General features: G+C 38.2%; 1 protein-coding gene across 17 annotated transcripts in view; it reads right to left on the minus strand.

Annotated features, from left to right (window-relative positions):
• The window catches only part of SORBS2 (sorbin and SH3 domain containing 2), a 214,055-nt gene that overhangs the window by 68,806 nt on the left and 126,459 nt on the right, over nt 1-18,790 (minus strand). For 16 of the 17 annotated variants that reach the window (XM_065695811.1, XM_065695833.1, XM_065695821.1 and 13 more), the window contains one exon: nt 6,830-6,879. The exons of the other annotated variant lie outside the window; for it this stretch is intronic. In XM_065695811.1, the coding sequence (XP_065551883.1) occupies nt 6,830-6,839 (10 nt within the window). In that variant the 5' untranslated portion in view covers nt 6,840-6,879. The remainder of the gene's footprint in view (nt 1-6,829; nt 6,880-18,790) is intronic. 17 annotated transcript variants of the gene reach the window in all.

Genomic DNA, 18,790 nt, shown 5'->3' on the forward strand with positions numbered 1-18,790 from the left:
GATTGTATTAATCTTGATTATGTTAACTACGGTATTTTTCTGCTCTTCACTATAATAACTAATTTTCATATTTTACATTACTGAAATTTCATACAGGGCCCCACTGAAGTCAAGAAGAACCACAACTATGATAGAGGCTCTAACAGCTTTTGTATCTGTGTCCTATGACAGAGAATTTTATGAAATTACTCTTCAGGAAGACCTGCAACCTATTAGTAGAAACTATTTCCTATGATAGCACTAATCTAAACTACAGAGACATCTTTAACCCACATCTGCAAGAGAAGTGAGCTCCTGGTATTTCTTTGCTCATTCCAATATTCTTCCTAAATAGCCGCGCCCTCTGGCCACAGGTCTTGCAGGATATGCATTAAGTAGTTGTTAACATTGGCAAACAGCAGAACCACTGCCTCAGGTGTAAGTGGTTCCAAAGACTCATTGCCAGTTCCAAGTCTCAAGGCAAAAGGCCAAATAATTTCAGTCAGCAATAGTTGAAAGCAATACATTACCTGCAATTAATTATTGATGCTGCCCATGTGAAACAAAGACAAGGGCTATATCAAGCCTGCACATTCATTTCAGGTTGCTTGCCTGAATGTAGAATGGCAATGATAACTAAAATTACATTTTCCATTCTTGTATTCCCTCCCTCCCTCATACACCAGAAGTAATTCCAATGAGATTTGATGATGTGTTGATACTGAGATTCTGCTGTTCTACAAATACGAGCAGACTTTGACAGCGTAATTTATTTAATACAAGCTAACAGGCAAACAATTTCACTGTACTGACACATCTTTTAGTCAAACAAAGTGATGCTTTACTTGTATTTTTTCAAGAGCTACCTTCCTGAATTGCAGGATAGAGTAACTGAAGTGGGAGAAAAGGAAGACAATGAGAAAATTTACTGCAAATGTTTTATCATTATAACTTCAAGAAATTTCGCTCCAAACTAATTTTTAATGTAACTGAACTGAGTCAGAGTTTTATACTTGGTGGACCCATTATCTAGAAAAGTGTTTGGCATGGCTTCATATGAGATAGCTAAAACAGATGTTGCAAGTGGTTATATACATATAAGCATACAACATTTACCCCTATACACAGAAGCCCATATGCAAATCTGTACTTCTGTCTTGGGTTTAGCAGTAGCAGTCATTTTTTCTCGCTCTTAGTAGCTGGTGCAGCGCTGTGTTTTTGACTTTGGGCCTGGGAACAGTGCTGATAACACTGACATTTAGTCTGACCAAGGACTTTGTGAGTCTCATGCTCTGCCAGGGAGGAGGGGGCACTGTATCTGAATGAGGATCAGAAGAATTTGCATGCTGCCTCAAAGGAGGTAGTTTTCAAACTGCTTCCCTTATCTACACAGCCTTTCACATTGAACTTCGAGAAGCTTATTCTAGCCTGTATTCCTTTTTTCATGGCTCCATCAAATTTCCAGCAAATACTAACTATATTCATCCAGACTCCCGAAGTCCCAATAACATCAAAAAACAGTAAGTCTAGAGAACAGAGAATTCAGAAACAGTAAGGAAGGCCAAATTAGCATTCATCTGATCATTTGACTTGCAAACTATAAGCAATTAATATTGCATAGCAGTTTCTCAGGAATAAATGAGGATATATGAAACTATATAAAATGTATGCATATATAAAAAAAATAAAATGTCTGCAAATATGAATACACATATGCACAATTCCCTGTGCAATGACCAATTCTTCAGGAGTGAGAGTCCTGTATTCCTAGATACTGTTTTAACACTGAAGAAAAGATGACCTGAATCAGGTAAAGTCTGCAGGCAGTAACAGAATACGAAGTTGGGCAATAATTCTCAATCAAAACAGCTCCTTAAAATGAACGTCCAGCTCAAACCAGGACCGTTGTTGCCTAGATATTGCAAGCCTTACATACTACAATCAAATCAGGAAAAGACAAATAAGCATCCTTAGCTGGTACCGAAGAAAATAAAAGAGAAAAGGGAGGTAAAGATTATAATCTGGTGAGCCATGGTTCTGAAAGTATTTTGCAGAGTAAGGGCCACACAGGGATGAACTGAATGCTAGGATCAATGCTGTAGACTTACTGTTAGAGAAAGAAAAAGAAAAGAGCCTCCCACTGACTGGAAAAGATACGTGCAGGTGGTGGTTTGCCCTCCAGACAAGTTGATGTATTTGCATATGTATCCTCTGGATGCTCTCTTCCTCTTGTTAGTTCACCATTCAGCTCCTCTCCCATTGTCAACTCCCTAATTTTTTTTCTCTTCAGCCTTTCTCCATTCCTTACTTTTCTTCACTTCTTTCTCCTGCCTTCCGTCTCTCTCCACAAAGAGGTACTTTAACCCCTAAATCCACAATCTCAACTGCTCCCACTACAGGCAGCATCATCTCAAGTGAGCTGTATCTCTGACTACAAACAGTCTATTGATCAGGTCCTGCTCCAGAGCAGAATGGAGGCAATTCAAAACATTATTTTAATTTAGGAACATTGAGTGGTTCCTTTTTGAAAAGGCTGTTTCAGAGTCATTAAAAGCAATGGCATAAACTAAGCTAGTAAAGATGAAAGGATGGTGACATCTTGTGAAGAGGTGAGAGAGAGCAGACAGGGCACAGGAAATTTTTAATACACTTTTACAGCTCAAAGGAAAGAAAAATGGCACCCAAACATAATGTTTGCTGATAATTTTTATATTCATTATACTTGTGAACAGTGTAATTTCCCTCTTTGTCTGCAGAGTGAATTCAAGTTTAGAAGTCTTTAGACCAGGGATTCTTACTCCCTATTTTCATTCTGTTCTTCTGAAGCAAATAGTGCTGGATACAACAGTCCAAGACAGGCAAAGCTGTTGCCTCTCAATGTCCCCAAGTCCAGCTGGTAGTGAGTCTGGAGACATGTTCCCAGCAGACATACACACATGAGCACATGTATACACCATATACAGATGTGGCTGGCCACACAGATCACAGATACTCAGGGCACTCACACTAACAGCACAATGGCCTCAGTCCCTTCTCCTCTCTGCATGGGCAGGATGAAGGTCCACTAGCGAGAATATATATGCACACATGTACAAGGAGGGTCCTTCCAGCAACTGGGCTCAGACACTGAGTCTGCCATTCATTCTTTTCCTGGACCACAGGGTTGATGCTGTCCTGGGACAGCCCTGGACAAGCAAGGTCCTTGTCCATCACTTTGTCCCTCAAGACTCCTTAATTTGGGTTCTTGCCTGCCATTGCGCCCCTGTGCTCCTCTAGGCTTTTGGAGATGGGCCTTTGATGGTTCCTGGAATGCCAGGGATTAGCCTGGCAGGACAGACTATTATTTGGGCTTCCCCTCCTGTCACTGTTTCTCTGAGCTCCTCTGTGGGGGTGAGCTCACTATTATTTGGTTCTTTGCTGCTGCTAAATTACAACAAATAACAATCTAAAATTATTTTTTTCTTGAGGGGTGCTGTTTTTTTTTTTTTGGGGGGGGTGGGTTGTTTTTTGGTGGTTTTTTTGTTTGTTTGTTTGTTTTGGTTTTGTTTTTTTTTTTTGGTTGGTTGGTTTGTTTTTTTGTAGAATGCCTGAAACACTCAAATGCACTTAATTTGCTTTAGTCATCTAAAAGTGGCTTCACAATCTATTCAGGAATTCTTGCAGGGACCCAAGAATTGCCATTCTTTTCTCCCAGTCAGAATGTAAGGCATTAGTCTATGTGATGACTTCCACTGATAATTTTAACAAACACAAAATATTTGCATTCCTCCAGAACTACATACATTTTCACTTTTGGCTGCTCTTTATGTGCTTCATCTAGTGCAAACAGCCGAGATATTTACAGGTGGATACTAAGAATCTGTTTTAGCACATTAACTTGTATCCATTCCTTATTTGTCAATGCAATTACCTCTTCCCCAACATCAGCTATGCACACACATATGCAATACGAACAAACACATTTATCCTGTGTTTTAAGCTGATGTGAGCTTCATGGGTAGCCCAGGTTTTCTGTGACTTAGTTTCTCAAAATGTCTCACCAAGTTAATGCTGTTCATAGAATATGAAAAGTACTTAGCTTGATGAAAACCCCTACATAAAGTTAAAAACACGATTCTGTCAATGATTGCTTAGTCTTTAGGGTTTAAAAAGGCACATATTCTATTAGACTACTTATTTTTAAATTATGACACCATTTGAACACCAAAAGGAACTACGGGCTGAAGTACCTTTGGTACTTCTGAAATCCTCCCCTATATCTAACATCCATTTCTTTGCTTTTGCAAACATGTTTCATTGCCTTATGCTGTTGAATATTCCCCCCTAACATGTGGTACAGAATGAACACCAAATGCTAAAAAATCCCTCCCATATATGGTAGAGTACTGAAAACCAAAGCTCTTCAAACCATTTTCTCTGTAGACAAAAATATCTTCTGCAGGGTTTGCTGAGACAGACTGCCAAGTCTGCAGCCAAAAGGATTAGAGGAGCCTACTCTAAGCAGTAGATTTTCTTTTTCTTTTTAAAGCTGCATATACACTAGCTTTGCCACTTCAGTAGTTACTGGCACCAGATCAGAATGCTCATTTATCTGGAGGAGCAACTGATGAAATACATATTTTATAAAACAAACTACAGGCAAATCAGTAGTATCTGATAACCTCCAATTGTGTCATGCACAAATTCCTGTTATAAAGCAGTGAAATATACATACACATAGAAAACTGCAGCACTCATTTAGTGTTCAAAGACAACAAAGGGGGGGAACCCACAACTAAACCAGAACACCATGCAGAACAGCTTCCACAGCAGTCACTGTCTTCCTTAGTGAAGTAATGCTTTATCAACAGATAGGTGCAAAATGTTCATTTTTACACCCTACTCACTGGATTTTAATTCCTTTTTCATTTTTTTTCTTTTTTTTTTTAATTTTCTTTTATTTTATTTTATTTTTTTTTTTTACAATCAGGAAACAATCTACATCAATAGAACTGATAGGAAATACCACATTTTTTGTCAATACCTCCTTTTAGTGTAGCTGGTAACATGCACATTTACATCAAGCATACACAGGATGAAAAATGTTTTCATTGTGTAAGTGCAGAGTAGATTAAAGTTCAGCTTACAATCATGATATCCTTAGGTAACTGGAAAGGAATTCAGGTGTGTTCAGATATTGTAAGTCATTTTTCAAGGCTCCTGTATGATCAGAAGACTACCAGTCCCCAAGAGAACTTATTCAGCCACAGCCACATAGGTTACTTAAATCTTACATCTATTTCTCTTGCCAAATTCCAGCTTGCACAAAAAAATCTTACTAAAATCTTAGTCATACTCGAGAGCTGCCGTAGCACAAACTGTCAGTTTACTGCTCTATCCACATTTTTCAAAGTAGAAGCTATAAAATGACATCTATTATATGATTTTAACTCATATGATTGCAATACACAATGTCATCATAGTCAAATATACACTGAGCCGCTTCTGAAATTACAGTTATTTGAAGCAAGCAGTCTTTCAGTACTACCTTAATTATACAGACTGACATGTTTAGGGAAGACATCTTCGCTAAAAATGCAAGAGGATAGGACAAGTTTCAAAGAGTATTTCCATAAATGAAAAAACACTACCCATGTTAGCATCTGGAAAATAGTAACAACCAAAAGTTCGGGAAAAAAACCACAAAGTCAACTGAGAAATTCTATGTCTCCTGCTTATATATTTACAAATATAGTGATTTCAAGTGAGCCAATATATTTGAGCTTTGTATTAAAAAGTCTGTCCAAGAACCTGGTCCTACAGAGTCCCAGTCTTTGTCAAAGACAACTGGAAGCCAGGAAGTCTTATTAATATAGTGGTCTAGATAATGGCAACCTATACCATGGAAAAGGTAATCCCTTTGATTTAGAGCATGCTGCTGAAACTCTGACACTGGCTTCAAAGGTAGTTCAGGTCCTCAGGTCCACAGAACACATTTTGATTATTTCAAGTCATCATGTCAGCTGTCATAGCGCAGCACTACCAGCAGTGATAAAACCAGCTGGTTCGGAAAGGATGGATACGTCTATTCTTATGCCACAAACCAGACAGTTCACCTATGGCATCTAAAGAGTTGACTGCAAATGAAAATCTGCACCTGACATAAATGAAGGCAGGGGTTCACCATTCTGCTTTTGAGAAGCCTATTCCCATTCCCAGCAAAAGCATCAGCACTATCTACTGATGTCAATGATTCAGGAGGAAATATTAGTATGTTGTCACAGATCATGAAGATGATTATCTATAGAGTGCTTCATTTGGTCAATGCATTTATCACAACTTGAGAGAAAAAACAAATCCCTGTAAATACAAAATAGTTATCCTCATCTGATTATGCAAGTGTAGCTAATAATATAGGGTAGTATTTTTATGCTCCTTAATCTAATGACTGTAGAGAATGGGAAAAAAAGCATTTTTAAAGCACGTACATTTTCTTCGGAAACTGCGATTTAATACCACTTTTTCATAGTTGTTAGGTCCTCATACTACGTATTTTTATGTAAGACGTACACATACAAAACTGATACTTGTAACTTACACACAGAAGGCTAAACATGCATGTATATTTCACACATCCATATACTTCCATACATAGAGAAACATGCATGTAAATCATATACGGAATACAAATGCACATACATGTCTCATATGTGCCTACATAAGCAGGCATACTATTAAAATATCTTGCTTAATTTGAATTCAGCACCAACTCAAGTACAATTTGTTCACGAAAACTTAAATAAATCTGGGGCCTTCTCTGCTTACTAAACAACACACAAGAGTAAAGAAAAATCTCACAGAAGCAGCATACCTGTGTTCATTTTGACACTGGAGGATTTGCTATAAAAGTCTTCAAATTTCCTGTAGAAAATAAAACGATCTATTAATTTGCACAAGACAAGAATGTGTGGTACAAAATGGCAGCAGGACTTCTTGGAGGGGTGGAGAATCCCTGTGATACAAATGACAGTCCTATTTTAACACAGCTTTAATTAAATTGGTACTGCTTGTCCTTCCAAAGTTAAAGATGAGCTGTTGCTTCCATTAATAAGCCATTCTATTTTCAAGTGTTTAGTATCTCTGTTGTAAACATTTGATCTCGGATAAAAGCCTAGTGATTGACTTTTGGTCTTGAAACTGTAAACTGAAAATTATTCCTGTAAGGAATGGGGAAATATTTTTAAAAGCTGCTTATATACTTTACTCACTCCTCTGTGCAAACTGAAAGACATAATGACTGGGTCTTTCTGAGTATTTTTTAAGCAGCCACGTTACCAGGTCTTCTTCAACTGTTTATAAGGAGGAGATGTGTCTGTTTTCATCCAGTGACTTGATGTGTCTCTAAAAACAACACTGACATTTGATGCTGCTCACCGTATCACTATCACGCAAGACACAGGGCGTGTGTCTTGGCATCCACAGGTATCCATTTCAGAACTCCCAATGGAGTCAACAGGTAGGGAATCAAGTCACTATACATCAATGCACTTTTTAAAGGTAAATAATCTGCACCAAATTAGCATAAAATACATGCAAAGCTTGAATCTTTTTATTTAGAGATCCCAAATCTACACAGTGCTTACGAAGAAACAAACAGTAAACCCCCCTAAAACCAAACTACAACTGTAGAAAAAACATGACATCCTACATTAACAGGAGACTTTCACTTACTGATGGTGTGTCACAGGACAAACTAGACACTATTTTCCAACTACTGCCAGTTTAAGTCACAGCTTTATCTTAGAAGAGGAGCTTTAATACCTCTTCTCTTTAGGCTCTTATGAAGATAAATGCAGAAAAGCGTTCCAACGGCATTCTGCAGGTACTGGCCAGTCTCAGCTGTATTGTTATATATATGCTGCCCACTATAATTTACTGAGTGGACAGACACACTGAAGGCCAAAACACTGAGGGCTAAAACAAGTCATTCTCCCTCTGCACTGTTCCCACATCAAATTCAGGATAAAATAAAGGGAAAATCAGAATTGTTAATATAATGCAGCTTCAAAAAATAACTTAAAACTATAAACTGCCCAATTATGTTGAAAGGACCCTTTTTATAATGGGAGACTCAAGATACTAAGTAATACAAGTACACAAAATAACAAAACAGAGTTCCAGCTCAATTCAACAGGAACCCTGAATTAAACGTACCCCTGAGGTAACATGTATATTGCCATATTCTCTCATAGATTCTCCACTGCTTGAAAAACTTACTGTTTTTCAGAAACTGAGATCTGCTGCTATTTTCAGTTCATTGTGACAAAAAAAAAAATAAAAAAAATGCATGTTACACTTTTCGAGAACTCTGAACTGGAATTTCTGAAAGAATTTCTAAAAGAACTTTTAAAAATTAAGGCAAATTCTATTTTTTAATAAATTGTCTTTGAAATTTTTGGTTTCTATAGCAGCTACAGAATATTCTTAAAGGCTCAGATTCCCACGGTGTTTTCAGACTGCTAGAGGTGACACAATTTTCAAGCCTTCTTTTAGCTTGGAACTGAATCACTGACGGTACCACACACAGGCTACAAAATGCAACACGATATTTATTTTCAGACCCAACAAGTACAGAACTCTTGGAGCACTGCAGAACCAAAATGATTTCTAGCAGGTGGCTCTGATATATTTACACAAGGCATACTTAACTCTTACTCAAGTTTTAACAGACAACACTCATTTTCAGCACTGCAGCTTTGCCCTCCTAAAAGTTCTTCTATTCAGACAGCTTCAGCTCAACTTCTGACACTTAGCGAGGGATTGCACACAAATCGCTAACATTTCCACGTTAATCTCCTTTTGCTGAATGACGAATTAGTCTTGCATACCTGCAAAGAATGCATGTAAATAAGGCAATACAAATCACACTCACACAAACAATAGGCCCTGCATTTAATACTAAAATTATTTGAAATTCTCTGCTTCTAAGGAGCTAAAGTAGCATTCAAATATTTAATGATACTGACAGTAGTCTCTCCAAACAAATGCAATGAACTTAATAGCCATATGCCTGAAAGCATTTTGCTCAGCATCGCTTCAAGTGGTTTTTAAGATCCCTACTTCAAGAAAGTGGGGGAAAGGAGAGGGGAGCAAAGGGCTTCTTTTTCCTTTGTACTTTTGTTCCTACTTCACTGCCTCCCGAAAACTGTTCTTTGTGAATGGGCTTGTAAGTAGTTTTAATATAGAACCGTGACAGGAAAGATAGACGTTTCACTAGAAGTATCAGACATTCTTCACTACCAAAAAGGATGACCAATGATCAGCTAAGATACTCGGCTCTTGGCTAATGCTGTGAAAGAAGGAATGCCCGTAACTATTGTGCAGACACAAAGCACTACCAGAATGCATGCCTGCAAAAGCAGAGACTGCTGGTCACTCACCTAGATCAGGCAGGTTTTCTACTAAGCCCATGCCTGGTCTTAGATGCTGAGGTAAAAGAACCCTAAGTTTAACCCCAGTAGCATGCCTAACTTTTGCAGAGGGAGATCCAGGATTAATCTTCGTGGCATTCTTCTATAGTTGGCTTCATCTGGCAGAGGTAACGCAGCAAGAAATGAATGACTGCGCTAATGCACAAAAATGCTCTGTCAGGGTGAATACAGTTGCAGTTCTATTGCTACAGTCTCAGTAAATACCTAATACGTATTGCTGCGTTACTTCTTGGATAACTGCCTATATTTTTTGATAACACTACAAGATTACTTCAGGTCAGCAACATTTTGCACTGAGAGAGGCTACAGAAAAGACTTGTGGGAATCTCACTGACACCTGCTTTATTTTCTCCAAGAGACCCTGATAGATAGCTGTGATTGCTTCTTCTGTTTCTGGTAAGTTCTGAAGTGTGGGGTGCTGCAAGGAGCCGTTCTGTCACCCCTTCTGTTCAATATTTATACGGAGCTATAAAAAGGGTTAGTGAGAAGTCAGGAGAGGTTTCCCCGCCCTCAGTTTATTCATGAGTACAAGATGCATGTCTTTACCGTTAGAGGCTTAATTCCATTACTGATCAGATGTTTGAGAACCTACAGCTCTAAGGTAGGAGCTCTAACATCCAACCAAACATCAACTAAATAAATATGAGCAAGTGCTTTGTGAATCAAAGCCTAAATGAGTAGTAATGCATGCTATTACCTGCTTGCACTTCAAATAACTAAGCTAATCATTAGCCATAACCCATAACCACCTAAGAACAGAGAACATCAAAAGTTGGAATATCCTTTCCATGTAAAATTCAGTAAAGAACTGGGAGGTAAAGGAGGTTTTTCTCTTTACAGGCATCCCTGGTGCTGAGTACTGAAGGGTAAATAGTGAGTTTGATGGACTTGAACTATTTTCCCCCAAGGTATTCCAGACAACTTTTAAAAGCTGGCAGAGAACAACCAGACAGTGTTAATGGACTAATGACCTTTTTAAACAGATTCTAAGTTACCTGTTATTTACTTCTTGCCATTTCACAAAAGATATTATTAAAAACAGGTTTAAAGTGCAATTTTCTTGTATAGTAATTATATTAATTTTAAAGTTAATTCTAGTATGTGCTCTTTACAGTTACTATCTGCCATAACGAATTTTACCTCAAGTATCTTTGGTGAGAAGAGCAACTGGCTTACAATACAGAGTGCAGATGGATCAACAGCAGGATAGGTATGTGTGTGATCTGGCTGGAATATGGTAGATTTTCATTCTCCTAGGTAGACAGCAGTGCCCAGATATTTGGAGAGGACAGAAGCCTTCCAGATTTGTGTGAGAAGGAGTGTCAGACTTGCATTAATGTTGCTTGCCAATTTCACAGTTTGAGCTAGAGAGAGCAATCTACTTGAGAAAATATCTGCAAAATTAAGGAGCCAAATCAGTCTGTGACTTTACTGCAAGGATTTTTTATTCAGTCAGTTTAAACATTGCAGGTGATCTACAAACACGTATTTATTACCAGGCAGGATTCTATATCCTAATTTGCATGTGGTAGTAAATTCTTTCAACCCAAATCATTAAGAGTTTGTGGAGCATTCCTGTTCTCATCTCTGTAACAGGCCAATATACGTTATACGCCAACTCACACATCCAGTGAAGGAAGGGAGTGATGAGGGGGGAAGTATGAAGCATTAGTTCTGGAAAATAGCGAAGCTGACTATTTGATTTCTCTCAGTTTTTAAAACAAATTGTTTCAAATGTTTAGCTGTAGCAGGATACTTACAGCAATGGGAGTGCAATGAGAGCTTGACAGACCACAAAATGCAGCAACAGCAACTTACATGAAGAAAGCACTGTCGCAAAGCTTCCCTGGGAGCAGTGGTCTCTCCTGCTGAGCCCCTAAGCAAAAGGCAAGTGTATATGCAGATTTACTGCTCAGATGAAAAACCTCCCAAACATTTGATGGAACATAGGTAGATGGTAGGTAATAAAAATCTGAGAAGGTACTGAAGAAGGTTCTAACGTGTTTCAGTTTCATTAACATGCAACAACAGACAATAAAATGGTAGGGAGCCTGTACTAAGATCCAACCCAGCAAAGCATATGCTGAGCATATGCTTAAGCATATACCTTATGTAGGTTCCACAGACCTATTTGTATGCCCAATGTTAAACATACGCATAAATACTGTTTGCCCCAGATCATATTGCCTCACCCTATAAAGAGCTGAATACTTCAGGTCAAATTAAATCGTTTCCAGATAGACAAAGAACAAACCACAAGCAGACAACTGCCATCATAGTTTCTGTAATTCTAACTTCTACATTTTGTTTACAGGATTTTGAAGACATCCTCATGTGTCATCATGCACACGTTACTTACGCACATTATCTGCAAATGTACTGATAAGGTCATTAAACAATTGGGATGTCTGAATAATTAGTACATGGTCATAAACTGCTACTGGAATGCAATAGATACGACACAATTGCAGTCAGCAGCAGTAAGTGCATGCATGATCAGGTCAATCTGTACACACAAAACCTCCGTTTACTGGATCCTCTGGGGAGACACAAGATACTAGGAGACATGTCTGGGCTGCAAAGAGTTGGCTTAACTGACTGGGAGAAACTAAGCATATCTGTGTTCGCAGGGATTCTTTCAGAGGTAGGAAGGGGATGGGCAATTACCCTGTTACAGCTGTCAAGAAATTTTGATCATGAGTGATATCGTAGTAGAAAACAAGTGATTTCTGAGCAGTGTAGAAAGCAAAACAAACACGGAAGTTGGATTTATGACATTTGCTGTGTTTGTCAAAATGCAATTAAGAATAAAAACTCAAAGATATTCCAGCTGCCTCCAATATTACTAACTTAGGTGGATATCTGACATAAGCCTATTTCCCCTAGAAAATACAATACTAACACTATTGTTCAAGGCACTGCTAACATCTTGTCTTGAAGTATCACAAGCAGTTCTAATTCCCTTCAGCAAGAGTTCAAAGAGCATCAGGTACAGGAAAATCCATTAGAGAAGTCTGTGGTTGATATTTCTCTACAAACACATCAAGGGACTGCACATAACTGGAGGAAGTAAAGGAACAAGGTTGGCACATAAACTACTATTAACCATGTCATTTATCTTGAATGGAAGTTGAAAATCATAAGGTAATTTCTATTCACAACAGTCATTAAGGTCTGGAGTCCTTATCAAGTGCTTTGGTTAAACTTAGGAGTATGACCAGCAATGAACTCCTGCTCCTTTCTACTAAGTATGTAATATGTACCAATTTGAGACTAAAAATGCATAAATCACCTAAACAGAGTTCCTTCCAATAGGTAATTTTTTTTGTGAGTCAGCTACACTCCCATTAGAATCAGTGGGAATACTGTTCATTCATAAAAGAAAAATCCTTTGCTGTTTCCTTCCACTGGTTTTGTCTTAAATACAAAAACATGCTTTCCTGAACTACAGTTAGGTAATGTTACATCTAGCTAACAGTCAGAGTAATGTGTGGAGTGATAAAAGACTCTTTAATTTATTCTTAGTAAGCATGCTAAAGTAGCAGGATTTGGTTTTGAACTTTTTGTAACATGCTGAGAAAGATAAAAAGAATACTTATAACTTGGAAGATTATCTAAGAGGATATCTACTGGAATATTTTAATCCTTATTAGTTTCTAAGATAAAAATCTGATGGGATCACACAGGGCAACTTTCAGTACTCCTACTAAGTACTTAAAACGTTGGGTCAATTTTGCCTTAGTTTGACAGAGATGCAGAGGTCTCAATAACATCTAAAGTTTACAAGTTCTATGACAACTTCCTAGACCTTATGAAAGCCAAATGAGCAATATATCGTACCATTATTAGGTATAAGTGAATTCATACAGAAAGGGTTAGGAGTTGTATGTGGATAAACACACATACCTTATGATACTAGTTACAAAACTCTCCCCCCCCAATTTAATTTGCCTTGTTTAATTGCCAGGCAATAAACAAAAATAACCAAAAGACTTCTGCAGTCTGAACAGATGCAGACTTGAACCCAAGCTTTTCCCATTAGGAAAGCATTCCTATCAAGCTCTGAACAGCTTCTCTGATGACTAACATAATTTGAACTCACAGAACAGCCTTGGTGTGATTCAGCTCCAAAAAGCGTGAGTGACTTCCTACAGCAAAAGAGTAGGTGTTGAAGCCTCACATCCACAGAGGGGCTTGACCTCTGATCAGCTCTACTCTGGCCCTGAAGACCAGGTGCCTCCCAGCAGAGGAAGAATATCAGGCACTTTCCTCAAGCCTATTTTTCAGTTTAGCTTTGTTGGTGGGTATGCAGATCTACTCTGTGAACCCACAATGACACGAACCAAAGAGCAATAAAATGGGGAATGATCTGAAGACTTCAGCTGAGGTTAAGAAGCATAGTTGTGAAGCAAAAGCAAAAGCAGATTCATTCACTGTTGATCTGAACAGAATTAATGTTTCTTCAGTTCTGCTACTCAAGGAACTAACTGTAGCCTTTCAATCTTAATACTGACACCTATGAGACTTTACTGACAGGAAGATCAAGTAACAGTTATGCGGCACTCCACTTAAAAACCAGTAAGACTCATCAAGACTCACAGCTGTCTTTTGGACAAGCAAGCTTTTTCACCTTCTGTTAATATTAAGATTTTGATACCCAAATGACTTGGAATTTAGAGGCTTTAAAGCAAGCCAAATGCTATAAAATTCTATCTCCTCCTCCTCCCCCCCCCCACCCCGTTATAAAACTTGTCTTGTACCACACTATTTATGTCATTAACTCTTAACACATTTTGCCATTTCTTAAGATTCTTAGCATTGCTTTGCATAACTATAGCTCCATTAGAGACTTAACTGTTTACAGCAAAAGATATTTAGCAGCAGCCATACTACGTGCTTTCATACTAAAGGAATACTCCTTATGTAAAACACAAGAAAAAGAGAATAACCAGCTCTGCAAGCCTGTATTTGCATGTTTTGCTGATACTGTATTTCGCCCTTTCCCAGGGGGTGCAATGACGAATTTCCATTTCGAATATCTTTGCTCCCCTTCTCCATATAATACACATCAAAATAATGCAACTTCTGTTTACAACCCTAGTACCTGCACTGTACTGTCAGCTGGTTTCATACTAATGAAATCCAACATACCTCAATGCTAAATACAATAAAAAAGCTACAATTCTTCCTAATATAAACAAAGAACTACTAACCATTATAATCTGTAGTACAGTTAAACTCATATAACCAAGAACTGTTAATACTAGCTATCTGTGCCTGCTAACGGAATTTCAAAAGTTCGAGAGATTTGGTTAATTTTTAAAGACTGGATGCTTCTCTTTCTCCCTTTCAATTCTTAATTGTCCACCAGTACATTTAAGATTTCTGATACAAAGCTCAACCTCTAATGATCCTAGAGCAAATCAGAAATAGTGTAACATTAAACCTAACAAAGCTTAAGCAGAGTGCTATAGGAACAGTTGGGATAAAAAGCACACAAACCAGCTGTCTTCACAGAAATGTGGGAAGAAAATAATTTTTAAATTGGAAAAAAGAAACAGTATTTGACAGAAACAGCTGGAAAGAGCAAGCAAGCACACAGGAAACCTGAATGATACTGCCTGATAGCTGAGGGGCTGACAATTGACTCAAAAGCAAATGTGAATCTACAAAGTCACTTGAAACACACTTGAAAATATGAAAAAAACTATAACAGTTCTTTTCCACATGCTGTCCATGCATCTGCACCTTGACATTATACTAAAATTGCCAATGCATTTTATTAATATATATTGCAGAGATTTCTATTATTGAGAGACAGCTACCTGGCAATTTTAATTCCAAAGGGAGACTGTTCTAGTATTGTTTCTCATCATGAAGGAGGAGTTACTAACATAACTTGGAAAACTTGAGGACCTTAGGAAAACATAAAAATCAGGCTTTGAAAAGGAAATGGAGTCTGTCCCTACAGTGGGACAGAGACTACCAGGCCCCTGGCTCCTCTTGCTGAAAACCACTCATGGGAATAGGTCCCATCTTCTCACAGTTGTCCAGTGACTAAGCAAAAAGAACAAGAAACCAAAGGATGGTTATGTTCTCATTTGCTCCAAGTTAAGATCTGTTGGTGGAGGGGGTTTCATGAAACGGGTGCACTATTAAACCTATTAAACATACAGTCCTTCTCATGGCTTCACGTGCCAATCAAATCTGTATGTGTACCTAGAAGAAACAGCATTGGACTTGCTCACTGTCATGAATTCTAACCATTTCCTTGTCATTTTAACTTTTTTGTGACCTTTCAAGGACAGAACTGAATTATTTTCTTATGCAGTCTTACATGCTCCAAGGCTTCTTTAGGCCAGGTGCCATATGGTATTAGCAGATTATCCTCTATAACAGGGCATTAACATGTGGTTTCTATACCTGGCTCTGCCATTGATTTTTGACAGATAATTTCACCTTTGTGAGTTCAGCTTTCTCTTACCCTCCTTCATCACTTCTGGAGAGGGACTGACTCTGCTCAGCTGTTTCCACAGATACATCAGTTTCTGCAAAGAACTAGCCCTTCCTCAATGGCTGGAGACTACTTTGTAGTAATACCAGTAAATACTGATTCACTGTATTTCAGCTGTTGCCTTCATCTGTTCCTTTTTCTTATTAGATTGCACATTTGTGGGAAAGGAGACTAATTTACCTCTGTATGCATTACAGCAATGGGAGGTTGACCCTTGATTAGAAGTCCTTATGTACTGTGATAGCATATATAAAAAGTAAAAAACAGTATAGCAAACAATGTTAAGTGAGAAGATGTCAAAAGATCAGCCAACCAAGAGTCTGTTTAACCAGATAATATGATTACAGATACTTGCAATGGTGGTCAAGAAAATAACAAAGAAACCCAGTAAATTACAGAAAGGTGTGGGTTTTCTTGTTTGTTTTTTTTTTTGTTTGTTTTGTTTTTGTTTTTTTTTTTTTGTGTTTTGTTTTAAACCCTGTTTATCAGCTAACAAAGGAAATATCTGAAGTTTCATTAACAACAGATCCTCATCATTTTGATAACTGGATAAAGAGCAGTTTCTAAGAGCTACCAGCTGCTAAGAGAAGACATTAGTGAGTTGATAATAAAAATCACTGCAAAATTCTACAACCATAATTCCGTGACAACATTACTGAAATAAAACTTTGTTAGAAACAACTTTTTAAAACTAGGTATTTCCCAAGATTACTGCTATTACACTTCTTTAGATAAGAATTCATCTAACCATTACCTATACAGTATTATGGTTTCTACTCAAGAAATTATCCATAGAACCATACAACTTTGATCTATTAGAATTTCTAAAGATTGTATTTTCTGCCTGCAACTAAAATTCATTTCTGTAAGAGACAAATTTAAAATTATCAGATTTAACTTTAATAATTAGAGGATTGATTTCCCCTCTCTCAGTTTCCTCCAGGAACTACAGATAATATATTCTTGCTGACTGGTAAAAATACTAAATTATGTGGCTAAATATGTTAATCACTAAACATGCTGTTTAATTACTCCTTGCTCTGTTCACGCTTTTATATGCACCTATCTGAACATACTACTCCAAGATGCGATTTTCCATTGTGGGGATAATGTGTTACCATGTGACTCTCACTCTTGTTATTCTTCCTGCTCTTAAATGAGAAAGAAATCTCTCAGTGCATTGGTTCAACATTCCAGACAGTGAAGGTCAGAGACAAGATCACCTTTTATCAACAGAAGACTGCCTCTTGTCTGTTCTGATTGTATAATAACAAAATGCTCAATAACAGATAACTCTATGAGACATATTCTATATTCATAATAACCTCAAGAACATTTAAATGGAACATTCAGCTCAAAGAGGACATCACTGCACTGACCACACACATTCTGCAAAATTAAGAGACCTGTCTCTAAGGAATACTTCTACGTCTTTTTTTTTTGAACCCAGCGTAGCCTTCAATAGTGCTTAGTGAGAAAAGGTTTCAGGGATAACACATGCAGCAGGTGCCTGTACACGTACAGATACACCCATATGCCTGTATCTTTCACCTGCTATCTATACATACATGTAAATTTTAATAAAGAATTTTAATACTATAACAGAAAAAAATCGGTTGCTTTCTCCCCTTCTCTCTCCCTAACCTCCTACTCTTCCCCTCACTTCCCTTCCCCCTCCTCCCCCCCCCCCCCCCCCCCAATTAATTTGCCTGTGTAAAGAAAGAATGATGTCCTTCCTGTAAGGAGCTATGCCATGTTTGACCATTACCCAGCATGTAGTCTTGAAACGTATTTGATTATTTCAGTAACTTTGGGTCCAAATGGTCAGAATACTTTGACCATTGACAGCATTAATCAAACTCCCCTCTCTATTGCAACTGTGGGCATACGTGCTTGGCACTTTCACAGATCAGAGGTTTGTGCCAGCCATGCAGCCAACAAGGAAGAGAGTCAGGAATCACCTGAGAAGTGGCTGGGCACCTGTACAGCACTGTCAAGCATGGCTATGCAGTGTCATACAAGCTGCCTGCTAGCCAGGCACAGGTGGGAGCTTTCCATATTCCTCCACACTGATGCACAACACCCACGACCACAGGAACAAAGCGCAGGGGCATAAATCAGGACGAGCATTCAGTCTTCTACTTCATCCCCTACTACCAATACAAACTGTGTCAGTAACCAGAAAGCGGCTCCTAAAGAGTCTGCTACTGACTCCATTCCTTATCCAAACTTACTCTCGCATCCCATGATGGGACCCAGCTTGTGTTCTGGATGATGCCAGAGGTCTGCAGAAACAAGCAGATACAAACCTATTGAAATAACTGCATCTGCACAGAGGGAACAAATTGAAGCAGCAAAGGTAATGTTAACGGGCATTTCATACCTGCAGCCTTCACAACACTAAGATAAATCTTATGTCACCTAGATTTTGTTTCCTTCTGAAAGGAAAGGAAAATACTGGAGTTTCATTACATGGCACCACAGGGACACCCAAATAACTTTCCAAGAGTCACTAAGATAAACCTCCACCTTTTCAGCTAAAGTTAGCTGCAGTAAACTTTCAGCTCTCAGCCCACATTCGTTCCTACCCAGTCTTACCTTTGTCTAACTCAATTAAATACCAGCTTTCCTGCCACTATGCTCCAAACCAAACTTCCCCTTCCCCGCCAGAGGCAATTTGTCACAGTCTACTGCTCAGTAGACTCAGTCTTCAAGCCAAGGCAGCCTTTTCCTCTGCAAAGATTGTCCTATAGTGGGTCTGAAAGAATACCAAACACCATCACCTTATTTTCAGCTTGCTCTAGCATTCATTGCAGTAGCAACTACA

Source organism: Lathamus discolor, chromosome 1 (genome assembly GCF_037157495.1).
Source record: "Lathamus discolor isolate bLatDis1 chromosome 1, bLatDis1.hap1, whole genome shotgun sequence".
Taxonomy (NCBI): domain Eukaryota; kingdom Metazoa; phylum Chordata; class Aves; order Psittaciformes; family Psittacidae; genus Lathamus; species Lathamus discolor.